Source organism: Muntiacus reevesi, chromosome 1 (genome assembly GCF_963930625.1).
Source record: "Muntiacus reevesi chromosome 1, mMunRee1.1, whole genome shotgun sequence".
Taxonomy (NCBI): domain Eukaryota; kingdom Metazoa; phylum Chordata; class Mammalia; order Artiodactyla; family Cervidae; genus Muntiacus; species Muntiacus reevesi.
In genome coordinates this window covers 194039336-194053358 of record NC_089249.1, presented here as the reverse complement: position 1 = coordinate 194053358, position 14023 = coordinate 194039336, and the positions used below count along the sequence as shown (strand labels likewise).

The 14023-nt window shown below is 48.9% G+C and overlaps 1 protein-coding gene across 1 annotated transcript in view; it reads right to left on the bottom strand.

The window, feature by feature from the left end:
* SLC44A2 (solute carrier family 44 member 2 (CTL2 blood group)) overlaps positions 1-10994 on the bottom strand; it is a 31835-nt gene extending 20841 nt beyond the window's left edge. The window contains exon 1 of the mRNA XM_065917775.1: positions 10861-10994. Coding sequence (XP_065773847.1) covers positions 10861-10891 — 31 coding nt within the window. The 5' untranslated portion in view covers positions 10892-10994. The remainder of the gene's footprint in view (positions 1-10860) is intronic.
* Positions 10995-14023: the final 3029 nt, after the last annotated feature.

The window sequence follows — 14023 nt, the reverse complement described above, 5'->3', positions numbered from 1 at the left end:
CCTTTGGATGCTGTAAGCAATTACCACCAACTTGGTGGCTCAAGACACAAATTTATGGGACTTTCCTGGTGGTCTATTGGTTAAGACTTCACCTTCCAGAGCAGCGAGTGTAGGTTTGATCCCTGGTTGGGGAGCTAGGACCCAGCAGGCTTCACAGCCAAAAAAACCAAAACATAAAACAGAAGCAATATTGTAACAAATTTAATAAAGACTTTAAAAATGATCCACATTTTTTGGATCATTTGTTTGTTTCTTCATTATTTGGATCGTTTGGATCATTTGTTTGATTTGTTTTGGAAACAAAACACACACAAATTTATTATCACAGTTCTAGAGATAAGATTCAAAGTGCATCTCACTAAGCTAAAATCAGGGTGTTGGCCAGGCTATGTTCCTTCTGCAGTTTCTCAGAATCTGTTTCCTCGCCTCTTTCCAGCTTTTTGGCTCATGTCCTCCTCCTCCATCCTCAAAGCCAGTATTCCCATCAAGCCTACATCTATTTCCATTGCTGCAGCTCCTCCCCTGCCTCCCCTGCCTCCATCTTTTCTTTATGAGGACTGTTGTCCTTGGGCCCATTTGGATAACTGAGAATAATCTCCCCATCTCAAGATTCTAAACTTAATCCCATCCGCAAAGTCCCTTTTGCTGTGAAAGGTAACACATTCATGTTGTTTAGTTGCTCAGTCATGTCAGATTCTTTGTGACCCTACGTACTGTAGCCTGTCCAGACTGCTTTGGGCATGGAATTCTTCAGGTTGCCATTCCCTTCTCAAGGGGGTTCTTCCTGGCCCAGAGATCAAATCCGAGTCTCCTGCATTGGCAAGCAGATTCTTTACCACTGAGCCACCAGGCAAGCCCACAGGGTTCCAGGAATCAGAACATGGACATCTTTGCATGTGTGCTAGGTTGCTTCAGACATGTCCAACCCTTTGTGACCCCATGGACTATAGCCCACCAGACTCCACTGTTCATGGGATCCTCCAGGCAAGAATACTAGAGAGGGTTGTCATTTCGTTTTTTCAGGGGATCTTCCCCACCTGGGGATCTTCCCAACCTAGGGATCTTGTCAATTCAGGGTTCTGGCATTGGCGGGCAGGCTCTTTACCACTAGCGCCACCTAGGAAGTCCATGGACATCTTCGGGGTGGGGGGTAGCTATTATTCTGTCTACTATGGCATCTTAACCATTTTTTTCACACTTTTTTTTTTTTCCCACACTTTAAAAAGAATAATATTTACTATCTTTTTGTCACACCATGCTGCATGCGGGATCTGCGTTCCCCAACCAGCGATGGAACCCAAACCCCCTGTAGTGGAAGCGTGGAGTCTTAACCACTGGACTGCCAGGGAAGTCCTCATGTCTTAACCATTTAGGGCAGGAGTTGTCAAACCATCCGTCCCTCATTGGGCAAATCAGTTCACCATGTTTTCATATGGTTCAGGGCTAAGAATGGTCTTTTTGTTTTCAAGTGGCTGACAAACATCACAAGGAGACTACTTTGTCACATTAAATTTGAATATCAGCAGATTTTCCTGGTGGTACGGTGGAGAAGAATCCATCTGCCAATGCAGGGGACACAAGTGCAATCCCTGATCAGGGAAGATCTCACATGCCTCAGAGCACCTAAGCCTGAGCTCCACAACTACTGAGCCTGTGCTCTAGAGTCTGGGAGCCACAACTGCTGAAGCCCCCCAGCTCTAAAGCCCTGACTCCGAAACAAGAGGAGCTATCACAATGAGAAGCCCAAACACCACACAGAAGAGTGGCCCCCAGTGGCCACAATTAGAGAAAGCCCGAGGGCAGCTACAAAGACCCAGCACAACCAAAAGTAAAGAAAGAAAGAAAATTTTTAAAAATTAAAATGTCACCAACTACAACTCAAGTTTGCTTGGCACACGGCCATTCTCTTTCATTTTCATATGGCCAGTGGCTGCTTGCTTTGTGTTGTCTGCTATCTATGGCAGATTAGAGTAGCAGTCATAGACTGTATGTGAAAACATTCACTCTCTGGACCTTTACAGAAGTTCACTGCCCCCTGATCTCTAGGCCCAACATGTGTTGTGTGTGCTCTGCTTATAATGGTAGACAGTGGTCAAGGCACGTCTTTCATTCCCCGGCAATACAGGTGGGGAAATTGACAAGCCCTTTCCCTTTGCAGTCTGCTGTTTTCCTGTGTAGAGAATGGGGCTCACACGTGCATTTGCTGGTAGGTGTGGCCCGGGCATGATGGTCAAAAAGCACTTAGCAGGGGCTTCCCTGGTGGCTCAGTGGTAAAGAATCTACGTGCCAATGCAGGAGACATGGGTTCGATCTCTGATCCAGGAGGATCCCACATGTTGCAGAGCAACTAAGCCCGTGCACCGCAGCTACTGAAGTCCTCCTGCCTACAGGTCTGTGTTCTGCAGCAAGAAAAGTCACTGCAAAAGAAGTCGCAGCACCACAGCACAGTGGCCCCTGCTCACCGCAACTAGAGAAGGCCCACTCCGCAACGAGGACCCAGGACAGCCAAAAATAACTTTAAAAATTTATATTAAAAAAAAGAAAAGAACAGCTAACTAGGGACTTGCCTGGTGGCCCAGTGGTTAAGATTCTGAGCTTCCACTGCAGGGGGGCACAGATTCGATCTCTGGTCAGGGAACTAAGATCCCACATGCCACATGGCACCAAAAAAGTTGCTAGCCAGGAACGTGGTACTATTTGACAGAGGGGGCAAACAGAGGCCATGTGCTCAGACTGCATAGCTGATGAGGAATGGGACTCGGAATCAAACCAAGGCTCCTCTGGCTCCAACCCAGGCCTTTTGGGGGCAGGTACTGGGAGAGGCAGAGCTAAAAATGCGACTGTGGTAGGGGAGAAGGCATGGGAAAGTCAAACCGTTAGATCAGGCTCCAGGAGGAGAAGCGGCTGTTGGGTCCCTCCCTTGCTGGGCATAAGGGCCAACCCACCCAGTTCAGTGGGTGTAGGAGATAAGGGAACAGACTGCCCAGCCACAATTCTAGTGCCAGGACATCAAGTGCCACCCAGCCCTTGTAGCTTCTGGAGACAAGCCAAGTCCCCAAGGCCTCACCCACACAGCCAGGCCTGCCCTCCCCTGCCTTCCCGGAAACCTCTGCCTGGGTAATGGACATCCCAGCTGCCCAGACAAGTCCCCATGACAAATATTTCAAGACAGCAGCTGGGTAGGAAAACTAGAAGTGAGTCTACTGACCACAATGCTAGGAGCAAAAGACTGAGCACCTACTGTGTGCTAGGCATCAAAACAGAAATTTCCTTCTAGGAACTCACTTTAATATTTTATTTATTTATTTTTAGCTATGCTGGGTCTTCGTTGCTGCACAAGCTTTTCTCTAGTTGCAGTGAGCGAGAGCTACTCTCTAGGTGCTGTGCTATGGGCTTCTCATTGCAGCGGCTTCTCTGGTGGAGCACAGGCTTCAGGATAGCTGTGGCTACCGGGGACGAGAGCACAGGCTCAACAGTTGTGACACATGGGTTGAGGTGCTCCTCAGTACATGGGGTCTTCCCGGATCAGGGATTGAACCTGTGTCTCCTGCATTGGCAGGTGAATTCTTTACCAATGAGCCAGCAGCGAAGCTTTAGGAACTCATTTAATCCTTATGATGAAGGACTTTCCTGGTGGCTCATTGGTTAAGACTCTGTGCTTCCACTGCAGGGGGTGTGCGTTTGATCCCTGGTAGGGAAACTAGGATCCCACATGCCTTGTGGTCAAAAAAAAAAAAAAAAATCCTTATAGCAAGGCTCTGAGGGTATGTGCAATGCTGTTCTTAGTGGCTCAATTGTCTCTGACTGTTTTGCGATCCCATGGACTGTAGCCGGTCAGGCTCCTCTGATCATGGGATTCTCCAGGCAAGACTACTGGAATGGGTCACCGTGCCTTCCTCCAGGGGATCTTCCTGACCTGAGGGTATATTGTACAATGAAGTAGACACAATGATGCTTCCTGACTTGTCCGACGGACACGGAGCCAGCAAGAACTGAAATTTTGAGCTCTGCTCCTGATACCATGCTCTTCTTTCTTTTCCTTTAAACCTATTTCTTTTTTTTTGTTGCACCTTAAGGCTGGTGGGATCTTAGTTCCCTGACCAGGGAATGGAAACCAGGCCCTTGGCAATGAAAATGTGGAGTCCTAACTATTGAGCCTATGTGCTGTAACTACTGGAGCCTGTGCGCTTAGAGCCTGTGCTCCATTCACAACAATAGTACCAAGCAATTCCCTCAATTTTTATTTTATATTGGAGTATAGTTGATTTACAGTGCTGTGTTATTTTTAGGTGTACAGCAGAGTGATTCAGTTGTACATATATGGTTTAGTTGGCTAAGTCATGTCTGACTCTGTGACCCCGTGGACTGTAGCCTGCCAGGCGCCTCTGTCCATGGGATTTCCCAGGCAAGAATACTGGAGTGGGCTGCCATTTCCTTCTCCAGGGGATCTTCCCAACCCAGGGATTGAACCTGAAAGACCTTGAAAGAAGGTCTTTTTGCAGTGGCAGGTGGATTCTTCACCACTGAGCTACCGGGGAAGCCCTCAAGCTACACTGTGCAGCCAAAAACAACAGTAACAGCAGAAGCAAACAGGGCTTCCCTGGCGGCTGGGTTCGATCCCTGATTCAGGAGGATCCCACATGTCACAGAGCAGCTGAGCCTGAGAGCCGCAACTACTGAGCCTGTGCTTTACAGCCCAGAAACAACAACTAGTGAGTCCGTATGCCACAACTACTGAAATCTGAGCCCTAGAGCCCGTGTTCTGCAACAAGAGAAGCCGTTGCAGCGAGAAGCCCCTGTCCTGCAACGACAGCAAGTAGAGAAAAGCCCGCACAGCAACAAAGACCCAGCACAGCCAAAAATAAATAAATAAATACAAACAAGTGGAAACAGAGGCCCAACTCCTCCCATGGTCCACAAAGCCCTATACACTCGGCCCACTCCCTCTCTTCCTTCACCTCTTCCTAAGCTACCCTTTTATCTATTCACTCCAGCCACAGGCCCTCTTGATTGCTCCTTCTAGAAACATGAGACCAGCCCCGGGGCCTTTGCATAAGCCTTGCCTATGGCCTGAGATGGCCTGAGAAGTTCTACAGGGCTCCCTTTCTTTTGCCTCTGGTGACCTCTGAAGAATGACCTGTTTCTATTTGAAATTTTAAACCCTGCCTCCAGGCCCAATAGATCACTGCCCTCCCTCCTTCCTGATAAACTTTTCTCCAGAGCCCTTCTCTGAATGGAGAATTTTCTCCATTGTCTTAGTATTGTATCTGCGGGTCCCTTGACAAGGTCAGCTGGACAAGGGCTGGGTCTCCAGAGTCTAGGACAAAACCTGGTCCATGGTCCCTGCACAATAAATGTTTGCTGAAGGAAGTTTCGAACCTGTTAAAAAAAAAAAAAAACTTCAGGGAGCCTTGAGACTAAGAAAAATCACTCTTGGACTTCCCGGGTGGTACAGTGGATTAGAACCCGCCTCTCAATGCAGGAGACACAGGTTCGATCCTTGGTCCGGGAAGATCCCACACGCCTCGGAGCAACTAAGCCCGGCTCCACGACTACCGAGCCCACGTGCTGCAACTCCTGAAGCCTCTACACTCAGCCTGAGCCCCGCAGCACGAGAAGCCGCCGCACTGAGAAGGCCATGCACCACAACAGAGAATAGTGCCCATTTGCTGCAACTCGAGAAAGCCAGTGGGCAGCGATAAAGACCCAGCACAATTTTTTTTTAATAAATAAATCATTTAAAAAAAAAAAAAAGGGAAAACCACTCTCCCTCTTATCCCTGGCCTAGAGCCATTACTTCCTCTCTGGGGGGCAGAGGGCAGTTCCTCTCACTGGCTTCCCTTCTGGACACTGTCCACAGGCCACATACCCAAGCAGATTTCTAGCTATATTTATCCCTTATTCTTCACTCCCCTTGTTTCCTTACACACCCCATTCCCCACTTTGCTGTTTCACAACCTAACATATTTAGACATTGTAACCCCATCAGCAAGGTTAGACCTACTTCATCTTACAAGGCAACATAGTAGCCCATCCTAGGAAGGGTGCCTTTTCTCATGAAACCAGCCTGAGGAGCTTTAAAAAGATACAGATGCCACACATACACACAGAAATAAACAGTCTAAGCTCTGGAAAGTCTTTCTGGCTGCCTTGCCTCCCGGGCAAGGACAGTGAGCTGAGAGCATATGAAGAGTTCTTTCACTTAGAAACCTAAAATATTCTGTGCGGTTAAGGGCTTATTTTTAATTTTCAGCCCTCCCCACCCCAGTAGACAGAATACATTAATTTTGTTATATGAGTTTTAAATCCTATTTTAAAATAATCCTCCTTGGGAGTTTCCTGGTGGTCCAGTGGTTAGGACTTGGCATTTTCACTGCAGGGCCCTAGGTTCTATTCCCTGGTCAGGGAACTAAGATCCCGCAGGCCACCTGGTGTGGTCAAAATAATGAAAATTCTCCCATTGGGGACTGACTGGGGAGGGGCAGGAGAGAACTTCCTTCTCAGGAAAGAAGGTTCTTTTTTTTTTTTTTTTTTTTTGACAGAAGGTTCTTATCAGAGATATGCACATTTTTTCCTAAGGCAAGGTGTTAAAGATTTTAGTCTTTTTGGTCCGTATATCACCTCTCTAACATATTCTTCTTCTTTGAAGAACCATTTAAAAATGTAAGAGCCATTCTTAGTCCTTGGGCTTCCCTTGTAGCTCAGTTGGTAAAGAATCTGCCAGCAAGGCAAGGTTTGATTCCTGGGTTGGGAAGATACCCTGGAGAAGGAAATGGCAATCCACTCCAGTATTCTTTTATTATTATTATTTTTAATATTTATTTATTTGGTTGTGCTGGCTCTTAGTTGCAAGATCTTTGATCTTCATTGCTTGTGGCAGGCAGGATCTTTAGTTGGGGCTTATGAACTCTTAGTTGCGGCATGTGGGATCTAGTTCCCTGACCAGGGATTGAACCCAGGCCTCCTAAACTGGGAACATGGAGTCTGAGCCTCTGGACCACCAGGAAGGTCCCCACTCCAGTATTCTTGCCTGGAGAATCCCATGGACAGAAGAGCCTGGCTGGCTACAGTCTATGGGGTTGCAAGCACTGGACACGACTTAGAGACTAAACCAGCACCACTCTTAGTCCATTCGCTTTACAAAAACAGGTCGCAGTCAACAATATAAATAGCAATACTTGACACTACTGAGCTGAACCCTTAAAAATGGTTTTGATTGTAAATTTCATGCTATGTATTTTACCAAAAAAATTTTGTTAATTAATGATGATAAGCCTTCCTTGGGCATGAGGAGATTCTGGGAGATGATCATATTTTTCACCTGATCTGGGTGCTGGTTACCTATGAAGACTCCTGGAGCCTCATACATTTAGGATCTGTACCCTATTAGGTATGGATTTTCAACCTCAATGAAATTTTAGGGAGTTCCCGATGTCCTAGGGGTTAGGATTCAGTGCAGTCAATGCCATGGCCCGAGTTCAGTCCATGGTCCGGGAACTGAGATCCTGCAAGCTGTAAACATGGCCCAAATATAAATAAATAAAAATAAAATTTCATCTTAAAAAAAAAAAGTTTAAAATAGTCCCCTTGATTTGTTCAATATAAGGGGTCCACCCACAAATACACAACTTGTTGCCACCATCAACAACAATTAAGCAGGATTTCTAGGAATACAATGTAGAACAGGAACACAATATAAAACACCTTTCATTCAACAAATATTTGTTGAGCACCTAGTATGTGCTATGTGCCAGACACCGTGGATGCTTTCAAATCAGACATGTCTTCCTGACTCATGAAGCTAGCTGACATTTCTGTAAAAAGGGATTTAAAAAACCACTAATTAAAGAATTTGTATATAACTGCATGTGAAGTCCTAAGCCTAGACTCTGTCTGGAAGAAAACACAAGATTTTGTAACACGGATGCATGAAGGAAGTGTGATGTGGGGGTAATGGAGAAGAGGAATATTTTTCTTAATAAAGCTTGCATCTTTTGTCTCTTGAACCATGTGAATGTATTATCACTTCCTCCAAAAAAGTTGTAATTAACAATAACCTCTCCCAACCATATTTTTTAAAAGCTCAGATGCCAGAGCCCTCCTACTGGCTGAGTTGAACTCTCTAGCGAAAGGGGCCTTGGAACCTGCTTTTAAAACAAATGCCATGGGCACCCTTCCTTGGCAGTCCGGTGGTCAAAACTCTGTGCTTCCAATGCAGGGGGTATAGGTTCAATCCTTGGTCGGGGAACTAAAATCCCACCTGCCTTGCAGCTCGGCCAAACAAAACAAACAAACAAAAAAACAAGCCCTGTGACTTCTTTCTCAGTCCCGCACCCCCATCAGAGTATATTGTTTTAGGTTCTAGAATATTTTTCCAGGCTGCTCATGCCAAGGGTGAGTTGGAAAGGACAGCAGTGAGCCTTGCTGACATCCGTCAGGGCCAGGAGCCATTTCCTGGCTTCCTCAGAGATGCTGCCTTCCTCTAGATATGATGTGTAATAGAGAGGAAGCTTTCTGTCCTGCCCAGTGTTATCCAAGTATATACCCTGACAAAGAGGGTTGCTTCCACATCAGCTCGTAGAAAAACCCATGTCCTCAGGATCACCGGTCCCAGAGGCATCCTGAGTTTCTCCAGATAACCAGCCACTGTGCAAAGCACTTTTCACCTGCCGGTACAGTCTTCCCAGCCCTACTGATGAAAATACCGAGTCTCAGAGAGGTCACCAACTCACCTACAGCCCCACAGCTTGTATGTATCAGAACCAACCAGGATTGGAGCCTCCGTTGGTCTGACATCACCCCCTAAATTCACAGTGACTAATAGGAAGACGTCAGAGTACAAGGGAAGTATAGGGGACCCGCTCTTTCCAAAGAACACTTTCCCAAGGGAAATCTCCCTGTTTTCTGGCAGGGACTTCACAGGGCAGTGCGAGGACCCTAGATTTTTGGTTCTGATGAGAATGAACTACTTACAAACTAAGCAAGATATCCCCATCATCACCCCCACCCTGCGCAGCCACTTCAAGGAGTCAAAGCCTGTGGCCCCTCTGGAGGAGGTGCAGGCCTGGCTGCAAGACCTGTCTCTCATTCTGAAGTCTCCATCTCATACTTTCCTAGACCTCATAGAGAGAAATCATGGAGCAACTGTGTGGTTAGTTTGCTGTTCCCTCTGCCTGGACCACACTTTGCTTAAATCTTCCCATGGCTGGCTCAATCCCCAGCCATTGGTCACCTGAAATAATCCCAGATGATTCTGCCCCCAATACACACAGACACACACAGACAGACAGACAGACACACACAATATCCAGTTCATTGCCTCACAACGCATACAACAACCTAAAATTACTTATTTATGTAAGAATTTTTCCACTCTGTTCACTGCTGTATTCTGTGTCTAGACACTGCCTGAAAAAAGGATGCTCAATACATACTTGTCGATGGAATGTGCTTCTAATGCCCAGCACAAGGTCTGTTGGACACATAAGTCCCCTGTCTCCAGTGTGGTCCTGGCAGGTCTATGGCTGGCTCCCTTTGGCCAAATACCGAGTGAATCACATTATTGTCCCCTCTGTCCCCAGGCTCGCCTCCCAGAGACCAAAGATACCAAAGGCACTGCCCACAGACAGGCAGGACCCCAGGTGGAGAATTCCAGATCAGAAAACGCCAGCCACACCCAAGGGACACACAGCACTGGGCAGCCATGGGGTCTGGGGCTTGGGCCAAAACCAAGAGTGAGGGGGCCCCTCAGGAGGTCGGGGCTGCCAGCTTCAAGCAGGGGAGGGAGGGGCTGGGCAGCTGCCAGGCTCTTGGCTGGGCTGGGCAGGGAGAGCCTCCTCTATTTGTCAGTCTTTGCAGCCTCTGGAGGCCACAGTCCCTGAGGGGAGGGAGGCACAGCTCTACTCGGCTTGTTTTTCTTGATTATTTTTGAGTGGTTTCCGGCCCCCTCCCCAAGGCCCTTGGGTCTCACAGTTTCCAGGAAGTTTCAGTCACACGAGAGGTGGCAGGGCCCCTTTACCCCAGGGCAGTGCCACGTGGGGCGTGTGACCAGCTGGGCCCTGGGGACCCAAAAATGGAGAAGAGAAAAGAGAAACTGAGGACTACCCACCCCTCCCTGGGAAACCGGGGAAGGGAAGCACCACAGGGCGTGGGTGGGGAGGAAGCCTCATCATTGCCCCATCCCACGGACCCAGAGGCTAAGGCCGCTCTCAGAGGGTGACGGGAGCGGGTACCTGTCTCGGGGACCCCCTCCAAAGGCAAGCAAGCCCCCCGGCCGCTGGCACAGGGCGGGGAAAGTTTCTCAATTGTTTCCTGCTTCCTTCCTGCCCCTTCGCCGGCGGCGCCCCTGTTTCCGCCCTTCCCAGACGGCGGGCGAGACCCTATGTGTTCCCATCCCAGGATTGAGTCCACCGAGCCCTGCCTCAGTTTCCCCATCTGACCGAAAGCCCAAGACGGCTACTTCTAAGGGCGTGTGAGCCGGAGGAAGAAGTGGAGGAAGGGAATTGGAAGAGGAGGAGGATCTGGGGGGAGGCTGGGGGCCTGGTCATTTTCTGAGCCCCGATCGCAGTGCCTCCCCTCCCCCGCCCTGCATCCGAGCCGCCCAGATAACGGGACCTCCCCGGACGGAGCATGCGCCATGCCTCCCCGCCGATCACCCGGAGGGGTAGCAGGGGCTCCCGAGAGGGGACGCGGGGCGACCAGGCGGGAGCAGGGGGTGTGGGCTCGGCGCAGAGCTGGATGCAAGGCCGGGAAGCAGGAGGAGGCCCTTAGCTGCAGCGCGGGTGTTTAAGATCTCGGATGTCCCTTTCCCAAGGCCCCCCAACTCATCAGAAGCGGACGCGGGCCAGAGGCAACTCCTACCATAGGATCCGTCCTTCCGCTCGTCCACCATGGCCGCGGCGGGCGGGGAGGGGTGTCCGGGCCAGCGCGACCCCAGCCCGGCCCGGCGGGAGGCTCCGCGGGCTGCAGCTCCCCGCCCCGGGCCCGGCCCCGCCCCTCCCGTCGGTCAGCCCCTCTCACTCCCACCAATGGGAGCACCGAGCGGGAGGGGGCGGGGCCCGGGGCGGGGCGGGGGCGGGCTCGAGAAGGGGTGGGGCCCCAACCTTTGTTTTCCATCTGGGATCCTGCGAGACCCTCTTGGTCCCTTTAGTGGGCCAGGGGTAGACGTCATTCATGCAATCACCTATCCAACCATTCAGTCGCCAAATAGATACCGAGCATCAGCAGCTGTGTGCCAGTGAACAGACGAAAAGATGCATGTTTTTCATCCACCAGATTGGCAAGAACTTTAGAGTTTGATAACATCAGGTGAATAGTCAAAGCTATGCTTTTTCCAGTAGTCATGTATGGATGTGAGAGTTGGACCATCAAGAAGGCCGAGCGCCGAAGAATTGATGCTTTTGAACTCTGGTGTTGGAGAAGGCTCTTGAGAGTCCCTTGGACTGCAAGGTGATTCAACCAGTCCATCCTAAAGGAAATCAACACTGACTATTCATCGGAAGGACTGATGCTGAAGCTGAAGCTCCAATACGTTGGCCACCTGATGCGAAGAGCCGACTCGTTGGAAAAGACACTGATGCTGGGAAAGATTGAGGGCAGGAGGAGAAGAGGACAAGGTGGTTGGACAGCATCACGGACTCAATGGACATGAGTTTGAGCAAGCTCCCAGGGATCGTGAAGGACAGGGAAGCCTGGCGTCCATGGGGTTGAAAAGAGTCGGACACGACTGAGAGACAGCATCAAGGGAGGTGATCTGATGCTGTGGGTCTGAATGTTCTCTAGCAAAAAGACTAAATCCAGACTGTGCTCACCCTGTACAATTCCTCTCTGTCACTGACCCTAGACAAACCATAGCATGTATGTGCACAGGCAGTTAGTGCCAGAAGGTATCACCTGCAGTTTTGAAAGTTCTTGTATAAAATGGGGGAGAATGTGTATGTCCACCAGTAGAGCAGAGCATGCAACCCAATGGTGCACTCACAGAAGTGGACAGCATTAAACGGATAAAAACAATGCAGTCGCGCCTCCCCGGTGGCTCAAGTGGTTAAGAATCCACCTTGCAATGCAAGGGACACCCAGTTCAATCCCTGGTCCTGGAAGGTCCCCACAGGTTGTGGAGCAGCTAATCCCATGCACAACTACTGAGCCAGTGCTCTAGAGCCCTGGAACCACAACTATACTGAGCCCACACGCTGCAACTGCTGAAGCCTGAGCATCTAGAGCCCGTGCTCTGCAACAAGAGAATCCACCTCATGTGAAGCCTGTGTGGGGCAACTAGAGAAAGGCTACATGCAGCAGCAATGAACCAGCACAGTCAAAAATAAATAAATAGATCTAAAAAAAAAAAGCAGCAAAAAAAAAAAAAAAGGAAAGAGGTCATCAGGGAAATGCAAATTAAAACTTGATAATACACAACTACACACCCACCAGAATAGCTAAAACTCAAAAGACAGACGGTAGGTACCAAGTGTTGGTGAGTATCTGAAGCAAATGGTGGCTCTCCTTCACTACTGGTGGGGGAGTAAAATGGCACAACCACTTGGGAAGAGACCTGGTGGTTCCTTATAAATGAGCACCTACAGTATGACCCACATATTCTACTCCTAAGTATTTACCCAAGAAAAATAAAACTGAAACCACTAACAAAAGAAAGACTAGACCTGCAAAACTGTGTATGCAAATGTTCACCGCAGCTCTGCGACAGCTTTATTCATAATGGCCCCTAGCTTAAAGCAATCCAATGGTCCATACCACAGAAGACTCCTCAGCAAGAAAAAGGAATGAATTATTATTGGAAAGTGCAGCAGCAAGAATGAATTTTTTAAAAAGGGCAGGGGAGAGGGGCTTTCCTGGTGGTTCAGTGGTAAAGAAATTGCCTGCCAATGCAAGAGACACAGGTTCAATCTCTGGCCAGGGAATATCCCACAAGCTGTGAAGCAACAAAGCCTGTGCGTCTCAACTACTGAGCCTGTGTTCTAGAGCTGGGGAGCCACATGAGCCCATGTGCCCCAACTACTGCAGCCTGTGCCGCTAGAGCCCGTGCTCCACAACAAGAGAAGCCACCACAGTGAGAAGCCCATGCACCGCAACTGGGGAGTGGCTCCTGCTTGCCACAACTAGAGAAAAGGCCGTGCAGCAAAGAAGACCCAGAACAACCAAAAATAAATAGATGAATAAAAATTGTATGTATACATAATACACGCACACACATATATATAACCATTATGCCCCAGTGAAAAAGGCCAGAGACTTTGCTATGAAGTCCTAGAACAGGCACAGCTAATCGACCTATGGCTACAGAACATGGACCAGAGGTGGCCTTCGTGGTTGTTAGCGACTAGCAGAAAGGGTCAAAGGGTGACTTCCTGGGGAGTCAGAAACAGGACTGTGGTTTACCAGATGGGTTCAGTTCTTCACAGTTACTTGACATTTGCCCTTTCTTAATAGATGTCACATTTTAAAAGTGGAAAATATCTCAGCAGTTTAAGAAAGAAGGAGGTGGCCCTGCAGATTAGTACAAGAGTGGCACTTAGTATCAGGCATGGTATTATGTGCATGAAATCTTTATCACCTTTTTCCAGTTGGGGAAAGTGACCATGTGAAGTTGCTCAGTCAGGTCTGACTCTTTGCGATCCCATGGACTATAACCTACCAGGTTCCTCTGTCCATGGGATTTTACAGGCAAGAGTACTGGAGTGGGTTGCCATTTCCTTCTGCAGGGGATCTTCCCGACTCAGGGGTCGAACCCGGGTCTCCCACGTGGCAGGAGGACGCCTTACCATCTAAGCCATCAGGGAAGCCTGGTGGAACAGTGACAGGGGAAAATGACAGAGAGAAGTTAATCTGTTTATGAAGTGTTGTGTTACTCCTTGCAATCATTTTCCAGTTGCAGAAAATGACACAGAGAGGGTAAGCGATTTACCCACAGACACAAAGTTAGTGAGCCCTGAGCTGAACAAGAATTTCAGTCCACACACTCCACACCCCTCAGTTGTAACCCTGCAGAGTATTGGGGAGGGTTTCA